General features: G+C 42.9%; 1 protein-coding gene across 1 annotated transcript in view; it reads left to right on the top strand.

The window, feature by feature from the left end:
* Positions 1-13,397, top strand: part of ARHGAP35 (Rho GTPase activating protein 35) — an 89,460-nt gene that overhangs the window by 37,660 nt on the left and 38,403 nt on the right. The window contains exon 3 of the mRNA XM_083753593.1: positions 8,380-8,524. Coding sequence (XP_083609719.1) covers positions 8,380-8,524 — 145 coding nt within the window. The remainder of the gene's footprint in view (positions 1-8,379; positions 8,525-13,397) is intronic.

Below are 13,397 nucleotides of genomic sequence, written 5' to 3'. Positions count from 1 at the left end.
GTTCTGCTTAGTGCTTCAGTAGTGCTGGTGGTGAAATCTATGATCTGGCATATGTGACACCCCCCCCCACGAGCCAACATACATGTGTGTAAATGTGTAGCACAGAGGACTCCTTAATGTTTTTTCATAGCTAAGAATTCACTAGGCTAAATGAAGGTAAACTCTGGAATGGTGTTGGCTTTCTCTTCGCTAGACCGCTTGCTGCTGCTGTGTAACATTTTAATGGCTCCCTAATGACAGACACATGCCTGGCTGAGGGTAGCGGGCTCAGACATCTGGCAAGCACTGATGCGATGGTATTTCCAGCAGGGACTTCTTGCTTTTAACCCTTTTGATGACTGAAACATTTGTTAGGTCCCTGGTTGCGATTATGAAAGTTTAGGAAGTTGCCTCATACAAGGTCAAATTCTTGGTCTCTGTAGTCCAGGGGTGACTAACCTGAGGCCCTCCATATGCTAGTGGATTCCGCCTCCCAGCAGCCCCAGTCAGCATGGGAGCTGTACTCAACAACTTTTTTTTTGGAGGGGGGCACAGATTAGCTATTCCTGATCTAGGCTCAATGTTGTCTGGCAGCAGTTCTCCAGGGTTCCCAAGCAGGGGTCTTTCCCATCACCTGCTGCCTGTCCCATTCATTTATGCCAATACAATCAAAATAACTTTATTGTACTAGCCATTGGCCATGACAAATCGGAATAAAAATTAAATACAGGCAAAAGCACAATTTATAGTCTCTATTTAGATCTCCGCCTCTCTATTGCAGTTCACTGCTATATTGTCCAGGGTCTCCTTTCTGATCCTTCTGGTTGCCAAAACCAGTATTTTTGCCCTCCCTACTAACTGAAGCTCTTGAGGCGCCTTACTAGATATTTGAAACACAATAAAATGGATATTGACACAGTAGTCACTTCAGCAGGGCAAAGGTGTATGTACTGTATGTAAGCCCCCACCTATGTTCTCTGATGTTAAAACAAATTGCATTCTGCAACTGAGTCTCCTGGCCTGGAACTGACTGTTGAAGAAGCTACATGTGAGTCCCACACAGGCCAGGACTTCCTTGCTGGGTGGATGCTGCTGCTGCTGTCTTTCACAGCCCTGGGGGCTGATGGAAGAGCTGCTGGGGGAGCAAAGATCTTACATGCCTTCCTGAAGTTGCTGGGGATTCAATGTGGGACACTTTCTCTGCCAGACATGTGCTCTGCCACTGAGCTTTCAGCCATTCCCTTATTGTGATGGATCCAGTGTGCATTTTTATTAACATTTTGACCTGTTTGGCTGGGTCCTCAAAGCAGAAAGCTGTGGGCAGGTCTTAAATGTCCAGGAGCAGGGGGAGCTTGGCATATATTCTGGTGGCTGCATGCCATTTTTGCCCATGCCTCCGTTTTGGTCAAGTGTGTGGCTAGAAAAGGTCATAGCTACATTGAGCCCTTGCACTAGTTCTGTGATTTGGTCTAGGTTTTTATTCCAAGTTAGATAGCTGTGTCTTGCTCCCTTGGGCAGCTTGGCCAGGGAAATGAGGCTGGAATCCCAAGCCTGTTTCACTTTATAGTCAGCCTTGAAGTAATAGCTGCAGAGCGCTAGGTATGCCATCACTTTTCCACTAATGCTGTTGGCGAACAGAGAGAAATGTTGCCAGTTGATTGAACCCCCATGCTTTTGTCACTTAATATTGCATCCCATTTACTACTTTAAGAAGCAGGGGGGAATTCATAGCTTTGAGATTTGTATTAGGCTTTCCTCCTGCTGTGCTGTACATCATTAAAATGATGTACAGTGTGAAAGCTTTTCACTGATTTGAGTCATCACAATTATACTCTCCTATCTCATCTCAGCGCTAGATCTTTTTTCTTTTCTTCTGCTGAGGTGTTGATTGCAAATCATCGGTGCTTTTAAAAGGTATGTTTCCATTTGCTGTTTCTTCCTTTTGTTGTTTCTCCAGGCCATGATCAAATATATAGTCCTGTTTGCATTGCCTGCTGGATTTGTTTGCGCTCTTGGGGGAACTTCTGTAGCTTTAGGCAGTACATCTTTGCATTAATGTGGGCAGCTTCCCAAAGAGCATGTGCTGAGTTCATTTAATCTTGATACATTATCTGCCATGGGGGACTTAACTTCTGGCTCAACAAAGTTTTTTATATGTCCAGTGTGAAAGAATGAGCAAAAAAGTGTGTGCCAAACTGGAGGTGGGCCAACAAATTGAAACTGAATCCAAACAGGATGGAGGTGCTGTGTCTTCAAAGTTCCTGAGACCAGGAAGCAGGAATACTACCTGTCCTGGACTGGGTTGCACTCCCCTGGAAAGAGCAGGTGCATAGCTTGGAGGTGCACCTTGATCCACCATTGCTTGGGAGTGCCTATTTCAAGCTACAGCATTTCCTGGACAAAGAGAAGTTTGCAACAGTGATCCATGCCCTGGTAACCTCCAGATTGGACTATTGTAATGTACTATTTGTAAGGTACCTGTCAGGGAACTGACATCGGAGCCAGAAGTGGAGGCAGGGCTCCCAAGCGATGCCGGAGAAGGGCCAAGCAGGGAGAGAGGGGACTCAGCAGCTGGGGAAGGAAATCAGTGTAACACCAGGGATAAAGGGGGGCGGATGGGGGAATCGGAGAGAGGGCTCCAGGACTTTTCGCTGGAGACCAGCGGGGAGAGCACAGCTCCTCCGCTACCCACACCCACCCTGCGCAGAAGACTTCTGCGCAGGGAAAGTAGGCGGAGACTTGGCGTCAAAGAACTTCTTTGCTGGAAGAAGTTTAAGAAACGCCCACTGACGGATTCTGCTAGCGACTGAACAGCCATGAAGTGAAGGGCTGTCCAGCCAGGAAAGGTTTAACCAGGCAACCTAGCCAGGAGTGGCGGCAACTTACGCAAGAGCAACCCCATATAACCATTACAGTACCCTTGAAGAGGGTTCTGACCTTTTAACCCTTACTAGACTAAATAACAACTCGCTTCTGCTGTATTGCCATTTTTGGCTGATGTTTGTATGGATCTTAATGTTTCAACTGATATTTTACTCTAGCATGTATGATATATAAATATCCCAATCTTGGAGCCTTACAAATTCATGCATCACATGCTTTATACTTTATATCCATTTGTGGAGATGCTTGACGCGAAATCAGAGTTGATGTGTCTGTGGTTGGATCCAGCACGGCTGCTCTTACGTTTTTTGGTACTTAAATGTGTGGCTTATCCTGTGAAGTCAAAAATATTAGTAAATGTTCCCTAATGTTTAAGGTGTTACTAATTTATTTCGCACCCAATGCAAAAAGAGATAAAAGGCAGTTTATATTAAATGACAGATTTAATAGGTGGTCTGCTTCTTCCTTGGCAATAATTTGTAACTGAGTAGGATTGTCTTCCGAGGGACGTGGGTGGTGCTGTGGGTTAAATCACATAGCCTAGGACTTGCCAATCAGAAGATCATCGGTTCGAATCCCCACGACGGGGTGAGCTCCCGTTGCTTGATCCTTGCTCCTGCCAACCTAGCAGTTCAAAAGCACATCAAAGTGTAAGTAGATAAATAGGTATTGCTCCGGCGGAAAGGTAAACGGCATTTCCATGTGCTGCTCTGGTTCGCCAGAAGTGGTTTAGTCATGCTGGCCCATATGATTTCTACGCCGGTGGGGAGTTTCCTACTGTGACAGTGGTTGTGCACCCTAGGATGGTCAGTATGAGTGGGGTGATGATCTCGTTGGAGGACATGTGCCACTGTTTCAGTGCTGCTGTCTCCACAAGGGCATAGGCGTTTCTCATGCGAGATCTTCTGGTATCGGCCCTAAAGTACAGCAGATGACAAAACGTTCAGTCTTGCGAGAGTGAAAGTATGTCAGTTTTTAGGGATAGCTAGTTGGCCCATTTATTGTGGCTTTAAAGAAACTCTTTGCATCATGAGTGTCTGCTAAGTGCTGGATCTCTTGAGCTTTTTTAAAAATCTACCAGGCATTCTTTAGTTCTCTGGTTCTTCTTTGACCCTCAGTCTTAGGATTGGCATAGGTTTCTTTCTTAGTGGCGCAGTTCCTATATCTTTGCCAGATCTGAAAGGCCTTCCTTTTCATGTCAATAATGTGTTTGCTCTCAGTGTCATTCTCATAAAACCATTCCTGGTGTTTCTTGGTTTGGTATCCAATGGTTTGTTCACAGGCTGCAATAATGGATGTTTTTAGCTTGGTCCAATGTTCCTCAATGGTATCAGGGAACTCAGAAAGGAGATGGTTCTTAAGAGTCATTTGGAAGCAATCCCACTTAATCGTGAAGGGTTGAGTGTTATCTTGATAGCCATCATGGAGCATATTAATTTGTGATCTGTCCAGCATGAATGGTGGTCCATTAGGAAAGGATAGGACATAGGCTCTTACTGTTAAGTTTCAGTTACCTGGTTTATTTTCTTAATATGCTCTCTAATGTCTTTGGCAGAAAAGCTCTTTTCTGTCATTGGTGTCTGAAAATAAATTGCCACCCCTCCCCCTGTTGTTGTATTGTTCTACGTATCCTTCTGTCACCAGAGCTCTGGAGGGAGGAAGTTATATGGAAACAGACTAAACAGGAAGTGATCATTTTTTTAGCTAGGAATGGGGTATAGACAATGGAGGAGGGGAGTTGGGTGGGCGGGAAATTTCCTGGGGCCACATGGTTCAACAGATGTCTTCAAGGGAAGCTGTTGGCTAGGAGTGAGTTAATCTCCTCTCTTGAGCTCAAAATAATAGAACACCTGCCCTTGTATAGCCCTTTTTATCAAGCTGGAAACCTCCTTGCAGTTGAGTCATACACTACATATTGTGACTTTTCAATTAGTGCAGCGCGTCCATCTTCCCCGGGTTTCCTGCCAACTTCCTCATCTGGAGAGAATATTATGAACAACTATTTTTAAGATAAAGTGATTTTTTTTAAAAAAAAACTCTTTTAAAAAAAACATTATCTAATAATCTGACATTGATAGATAATGCAATATATTTTAAAATATTGATATCAGGGCTACCCAAACGGCATTGCATGGCTTTCATGTGATGTCCCAGAACCCCAAATAGCAATAGCATAATTAGGCACATTCCAGAGCTAATTCATGAGGGAGTACTCTGGCTGCTAACTCCTTTTAGTTTTTTTTTTAGCGCAAATACTGACGACCAAACTACACATGGCGGCCATAGCAGGATCATCCAGCATTGTTGTATGTTTTTTTCCTTTACTAGAAGTGGGGGATTTGGATTGAGGCTTCAGCACGGGGAGTTTAACCCAACTGTGTTGACTACGGATTAGATTTTGGGCTCAGTTCAAAGTGCTGGTTTTGATCTTTGGGAACTTCCCACACCCTGTGCTGGCACAGAGGCGCTTGATTCAAAACACACACATACACACTGAAGCGTAGGGCACATCTCAACACTCCTTGCCATTCAGGGATGCTTTGCAGCTGGCAAGGCATCTTGGCTGAGTGGGGCGCGGTTCACAGAAAGAGCCAAAAGTTGCTGATCTAGCAAAGCCAGTAGAATGACTCCGCTTTCCTACTTTCCATCTCTGCTGCAGAGTGGTGTAATAGTACTATCTGTTGTGTCACCAGAGGTCATAGCTACAGGAAAAGAGAGCTGCTTCAGTTTCTGGAGCACAGGTCTTAAAGGAAAATTAGCCATGGAAATCCACCTAGGAAAACAAATGAGGAATCCAGCTGAGACTTTAGGTACCATGTACCTTAAGTGTAATGCTGAAAAATGGGAATTGAAGACATAGGGAAACTTGCCTCCCACCCACCTCTGATACCTTAATGGAATTATGAATTTTTCTAGACTTTTGGTAGAATGAGAATGCACAAGTGAGAGTGTAAGAGCAAACTGTGGCGGGGAGAAATTCAGGTACTCCACTAACCAAGGATTCTAAAACGTTCTGAAGGCAGCCCTGTTTAGGGAAGCTTTTAATGTTTAATAGGTTATTGTATTTTAGTGTTTTGTTGGAAGCCGCCCGGAGTGGCTGGGGAAACCCAGCCAGATGGACAGGGTATAAATAATAAATTATTATTATTACAGTGGTATCCCGGGTTACATATGCTTCAGGTTACAGACTCCGCTAACCCTGAAATATTACCTCAGGTTAAGAACTTTGCTTCAGGATGAGAACAGAAATTGTGCTTTGGTGGCGCAGCGGCAGCAGGAGGCCCCATTAGCTAAAGTGGTCTTCAGGTTAAGTACAGTTTCAGGTTAAGAATGGACCTCCGGAACGAATTAAGTGCTTAACCCAAGATAGGTAAAGGTAAAGGTACCCCTGCCCGTACGGGCCAGTCTTGACAGACTCTGCGGTTGTGCGCCCATCTCACTTAAGAGGCCAGGGGCCAGCGCTGTCTGGAGACACTTCCGGGTCACGTGGCCAGCGTGACATGACTGCTCTGGTGAGCCAGAGCCGCACACGGAAACGCCGTTTACCTTCCCGCTGGTAAGCGGTCCCTATTTATCTACTTGCACCCGGAGGTGCTTTCGAACTGCTAGGTTGGCAGGCGCTGGGACCGAGCAGCGGGAGCGCACCCCGCCGCAGGGATTCGAACCGCCGACCTTTCGATCGGCAAGTCCTAGGCGCTGAGGCTTTAACCCACAGCGCCACCTGCGTCCCTTAACCCAAGATACCACTGTATTAATATTATTATTGACATTTAACACTTTTGCAAGCCCTGCAGTAATAGTATCTAAAAATCAAGTACTTTGACTGCTAGAGTTTTTGAAGTAACGTTTGTCTTTCTGCTGTTAATTGAATTTTATTTGATAAAATGAATTTGATGGAGGGTGGATAAATAGTCTCATGAAAAATGAAACAAAATAATTTTGCAGCCTGGAAAGGACCATAGACCTGTGGGGTGGCTCTTGTTCTAGTGCCAGAGGTTCTAGCTAGCAGGGAATAGCCAATTAAATGTTGCTGGATTACAACTCCCATCGTCCCTGATCATTGGCCATGCTAGCTGGACCTGATGAGAGTCTAGAAGGCATCACACTGGCTATTCCTTCCCTAGGGGAAGTTCATCCATATATTGAGAAGATACATTTGCCCTTCCATCTCTCCCTAAGCAGGCCATTCTGTTTTTCTGCTTGCTGCTTGTGGTTTGTTTTTCCTGCTTTTGAAGTAGAAGCTTTTCTTTTCTTTTCTTTTCTTTTTGAATAATATTTATTAAAGTTTCAAAGAAGTTACAAAAATAGAAAGAAAAGAGAAGAAAAGAAAAGAAATACAAAATACAGAAAAATAAAAAAGAAATCAGTCTTTCCATGTCTTGTCTTTCATTTGCTTGTTTCCCTGACATCCTCACACCTCCCTTTTTTGTATTCTAGTTCAGTAGTTGTTTCAGCAAGTCCTTACCCTTTTTGCTTTTATCTTGATATTTTATCTTAATATATTGTAACTTTACACTTTTACCTTTAACAATTCATTTTTACATACCTCTTTATAACATTGTTGCTAAAACCACATAACTTCATTCCAGCATCCCTCTAACATTCCTTAATTTTACAGTGTTTCTGTAAATAGTCTTTAAATTTCTTCCAATCTTCTTCTACCGGCTCTTCTCCCTGGTCTCGGATTCTGCCAGTCATTTCCGCCAGTTCCATGTAGTTGAAGTAGAAGCTTTTCCTAGGTACTCCAAGTAAACTTCCATGGAGCCACACTCTCTCCTCCCCCCCCCCCGCCATCACACACTTTTACTCAAAGGCTCACCCGGATAGAGTTTGTGAATCACTGTCACTTGACCTGACGCTTTGTGCCTTCCTTGCCTGTTGCTCTTAGCTGTTCTTGGCACAATGTTGCTTGAGAATAAGAGTGGTTTAGACGGAAACAATCCTTATTTGTTTGCTGTTCTTTATCCACTGTGGGAAGAAAATACCTGTTGGCTTCACAGCATTTTTTTTTGTAAGTGAACAAAATGTAGCTTGCACCATAGCATTCTAGTTTGGAAGAGGAGGTGCAGAAAGTTTCCTTGCTGTATTTTGTATTTGCTATTTCACTCCCTGCCAGTCAGGTGTAAAAGGTATCTGGTGTTCAAATTATTTTTATTACTGTGTAGCATTTGCTGTGGCAGGTGGTATCATTCCAAGTAGTTTAAAAATGTTTCCTTCTAAGCTTTATTTTTAAATGTTTCCTTTTTATTTTTAAAGCATTATATATAGTTGTATGAACTCACATTCTACTTAAGTAGCAATAGCAACCATCGCTTTATAGCAAATTGAGCACATATGTATAATCAGAAGTACAGCTTGTTTTTGACTAAGAAGTTAAATTGTGTCTTTTATCGTCCCAGTTTCTTATATTATTGACCTTTTGGCTACTTAAGTAAAGCCTCATTAAATCCATTGCTTCATTATTTATAATGATTTATGTTTCCAACAATATTAACTCTGGAAAATTCTTCTCTACAGAAACCAAAGCCTAAGCCTCGGCCATCTATCACAAAGGCTACATGGGAGAGCAGCTATTTCGGGGTGCCTTTGTCCACTGTAGTGACACCAGAGAAGCCCATCCCCATTTTTATTGAGAGATGCATTGAATACATTGAAGCAACAGGTAAGATCTTTGTAGCAAGAGATGTTGTTGTTCGTTTATTTTAATGCCACATCTCATCTGCGAAGGCCCCTTGGTTGTTTCAGAAACAGTACTGTATTTTTCGCCCTATAGGATGCACTTTTTCCACTCCAAAAATGAAGGGGAAATGTGTGTGCGTCCTATGGGGCGAATGCAGGCGTTCGCTGAAGCCTGGAGAGCGAGAGGCGTCGGTGCGCACCAACGCCTCTCGCTCTCCAGGCTCCAGGAAGCTATCCGCAAGCCTTGCATGCCCGGGGGGAGTTCCCCCGGGCGCGCAAGGCTTGCAGGCGGGAGCCTGCAGCGCGGAGCACGGGGTGCCCTCCGGAGGACGTCCCGTGCTCCGTGCAGGTGTCCACAAGCCTTGCGCACCCGGGGGAGTTCCCACAGGCCTCCCCATGCTGCGGACAGTAGCCTGCCGCCAAACGCGCGGGGCGCCCTGAAGCAGAGCGCCCCTCACGTCAGGCAGACATTGGCCAGCCCCACAAGCTCGGGGGACAGCGGGGAGGCGCAGCACCGCCATCCCACTGTTTCCCGACCTGGTTTTGGGGGGGGGGATAAAGGAATTTCCCCCCCTTTATTTCCCCCCCCAAAAAAGTAGGTGCGTCCTATGGGACGAAAAATACAGTATATAGCTCCATTTGCATTTTGTGGGTGGGTGGGCAAAGGTGGGAAACTTATAGTTTAGTAGCTATGAAAGCTCTTGCATGTACCTTAATTTAGCAGTGTAGTTTGTGTACCTTTCGTCAAACTTTATTGAAGATCCTTGGTAAAATGTCACTTCGGTTGTGCATTGAATTCTGGGTAAAATGAGCCCGCAATGGATTTCATAGAAAAATGTGGCGGCGGCGGCAAATGATTGCTTTTAAGAACCAAAATAAACTCCAAACATTATTTATACTAAGCACTTTCTAAACATCATTTTCTCTTATCTGTATTGGTTTCAAAGAATTAAAAGGGAATGTTCTACAAACAGATTAGCATCTGCAGAGAAGTGAAACAGTTTATTGTTTCAACAGTATTTGAAGGATATGCCTGCTGTGCTTTGGAGGCTTTTAACTTAATGTCGTTTATGCTTGAGCAGTCTATAGATGAATTGCATGCTGTTTTATTTTATTTCCTGTTATACTGTCTATATTTAAATTCTCATGCCTTCATTGCTGCCATCCTCCTCCCTCCTGAGTAGGTACCAGAAAGTTTAGCAGTAGTAGTAATAATTATTTCATTTTATTTCTTATACCCCGCCCATCTGGCTTGGTTTCCGCAGACAATCTGGGTGGCTTCCAGCAGAATATAAAAACATAATAAAATGTCAAATGTTAGAAGTAACTTGAAATTGCCTGTAGTGGTATTTATCAGGTGTAAAGTATTCCTATTTGATGCTTCTGCATGGCTCTGACAAGATGAATCCTTTCCCACAATGAAGGGCTGCTGTTACTCTGTTGTACTATCAGAACGTTTTAACTAAAGCAGAGAGCAGCTGCCTTTTGCAGTTCAGCAAGTGGAGAAAGCTTTAAGGGCCTTCAGTTTCTTGCTGTGTCTGTAAAATTCCTATATCATGGAAGTTGATGGTGCAGTTTTGGTAGCTGCATTTTGCTTCCTGCACTAATACTGTGAATGCAGTATTTCACTGTCAATATTTATTTTCACTCCCATCATTTGATTTTTTAGCCCCTTTCAATAATTTGAGAGAGTGCTTGGTTTTTGCTTTGAAATACCCGGAAGCTGTACACCGGCTCCCTCGGCCAATAAAGCGAGATGAGCGCCGCAACCCCAGAGTTGGTCGCGACTGGACCTAATGGTCAAGAGTCCATTTATCTTTACTTAGTGTGTACATAGAAAAGCATTATGATTTGGTTTTAGGGTACTTGGAAATAAGTCACTGCAGAGTGAAATTGGTGCATTCTATTCTTTATTATCCTTTTTATTTTTTTATTTTTTTAAAAAATGATACTTATTAGAAGTTTAAAAATTACAGAGAAAAGAAGAAAAGAAAAGAACAAAAAATTTAACAAAACATACATTACAATACATAAAAAATACATTAAAAAAGTAAAAAAAATACAACAATAACAATAATAATAATAAAAAACCACATCCAATATTCCATATCTTTATCTTTCATTTACTTGTTTCATCGACCTCCTCACACCTCCCTTTTTGTATTCTAGTTTAGTTATTTGTTTCAGCAAATTCTTTCCATCTTTCTTAATTTTTATTGGGTAATTTATCTTAACAGTCTAACCTATTAATTAACTTAGCAAATCCTTTCCATCTTTCACTATATTCTGTTGTTCAGTTTACCTTAATTTATTTTAACCTTATCTTACCATAAAATACCTTAAAGCTTGAAACCTAATACTTATTTGTGCATAGCTCCTTATATCATTTCTACTAAAGCCAAATAGTTTCATTCCAACATTTTTCCTAATACTCGTTAATTTTACACTAATTCCCAAAATAAATTTTTAAAAACTTTCTTCCAATCTTCATCCGACGTCTCTTCTTCCTGGTCTCAGGTTATGTCAGTCCTTACTGTCCATTCCATCTAGTCCATCAACCTGGTCTATTCTTTATTATCCTAATGAGAGAATAGACTTTCCTTTTGCCTTTGCAAACAGCTCATGTTACAGCAGATAGGAGCAGCGCTTGGGCAGAGTCCAAGATGCACCTGTCCTGTTAGGTGCAACTTCAGAGCTATGATCGGAAAGCCTTGACTACAAGACACATTCATTCTTACTCAAGATTTTACTACACAAAGAATCTGCCATGTGATTTCTCTACCTGAAATGAACACTGCAGCTTTATTGAAAGTTCTCGTGCCTTAGGGTTGAGCTGCAGATGATTCATCTGAGTGGAAACCCTGTCCTGTGTATAAACATCTTTACTGTTTTTTTAACAATGCCAACTTCCCAGAAGTCGATTCAGACGAAATTAGTAAAGTGCTGATTTGTGGTACTGTTCATACTAATATGAGTTATACCAAAGACCTGATATACCTATTAATGGAAATCTCATATACTCCCAGTGAACTTGGTTCTCAGAGTGTATGGATCATTGTGAGGAAGGACTCAGGAAATTTTGGGGGAGCCCCAAGGTTTGCAGAAATACAAAAGATGTTGGGGCTGACTTGGAGAAAAAATATAAAATTGGGGTGGTGTGGGGAGGAAAGGTGGGGAATAGAATGGAGTATCCTGGGAAAAGGGCATGAATCATGGAACATGAGTTCTCCAAATGTTTTGTTTTGGGCCCTGGAGCTTGTTTGCACAATCAGAGATACCAGACATACTTTGGGATTTCTGTCCTGAATTAGCACCCTTGTTAACATAGGGTATATCTCTAGTTTTTTTGCTTCCTCCATTTCTCAGGCTTTCAGAGTCACTGGGGTAATTTTGCGGTTGTTTGGAATTGTAGACTGTGTTCCCTTCTGCATAATTGTGATAATGAATATGTTTGCATACTGAAAACTAAGTCAGGAGTTCCTAATTGGCCAGAGGCATTTCTGCTTTGCTTGTGCCTGACTGAATCCTTTAATAGCCAAAGATAACAGAACAAAATAAGGGGGTTTATAATTCCTTGTCTTCGATTCTCAGAATAGATAACAGTGCATCATTAGAGTGAAACAAGTAAGCTTTATTATACCATATCCTAACCTCAACACCCAACCAGAGAGGCCCTAGCATTTCGTTTTCAAAACTCAGCTGAGGAAGGGCTGTAGGAAACAAATCTGCATCTGAAGGGAGTTTCCCTATGAATTTGGACAGGCTACCAAGCTTTCATGCTGTTGATCTTGGTTCTTAGGTGGTGTTAAGAGGATGTGCTCTTACTGGTCTTCAGCAGTCACAAAGAAAACTAGGAAACAAGTCCTAAGCTAAAATATCATTTCTTTAAAAACCTAGAAAGATTTATCCATATTGCTACTAAATCCATCATTGACTAAAAATGCTTTGCAGTTGCCATGTTTGTGGGTTTCTGTGCCGCTGGTGTAACTGACTGCTTTGTGGTGAAAATGAAGAGATTGATAATGGATTTAAAGGGCCATGGTTCATCTGCCTTGCATTCAGTCTCCAGCGGGATGAGAAGTAGGGATGAGAAAGTCCCTCATATGAAACCTTGGAGAGCCACTGCCACACAGTGTAGACAGTACTAAACTGGATGGACCAGTTGTCTGACTCTGTACCAGGCAGCTTCAGTCCTATCAATCATTACTAAATATATAAAAGTTCAGCTGTGAATATTTGTAGAAGTTAGGGGAGAGGAAGGGGCTGGGGAACTCATACTCTCTGCACATATGCAACTGGGCTGGCTCTCTCATTGCTTATATCGGCAATTCTCAACCTGTGGGTCCCCATATGTTGTTGGATTACAACTCCCATCATCCCTGAGCTCTGACCTTGGTAGCTAGGGGTGATGGGAATTGTAGTTCAACAACATCTGGGGACTCACAGGTTGAGAAAGGCTAGCTTATATGCTGCTTGGGTGCTGTGCTTGAGACTTTAAAAGCCAGTAAAGTTCTCATGCAGGAGTGCAGAGAGTGGAGTTAAGCTGCAAGCTGGTACCGTCCACAAGTTGCACAGATCAACGAACCAGCCCTGCTCTCTTGCTTTGCCCATTAGCCAAGAACAGTGGTACCTCAGGTTACATACGCTTCAGGTTACAGACTCCGCTAACTGAGAAATAGTGCTTCAGGTTAAGAACTTTGCTTCAGGTTGAGAACAGAAATTGTGCTCTGGCGGCGCAGCAGCAGGAGGAGGCCCCCATTAGCTAAAGCGGTGCTTCAGGTTAAGAACAGTTTCAGGTTAAGAATGGACCTCCGGAACGAATTAAGTACTTAACCCGAGGTACCACTGTACAGACA

The sequence above is a fragment of the Podarcis gaigeae genome (genome assembly GCF_964106915.1).
Source record: "Podarcis gaigeae genome assembly, chromosome: 8".
NCBI lineage: Eukaryota > Metazoa > Chordata > Lepidosauria > Squamata > Lacertidae > Podarcis > Podarcis gaigeae.
The sequence above is the reverse complement of the archived record's forward strand: the minus strand, read 5'-3'. Positions and strand labels throughout refer to the sequence as shown.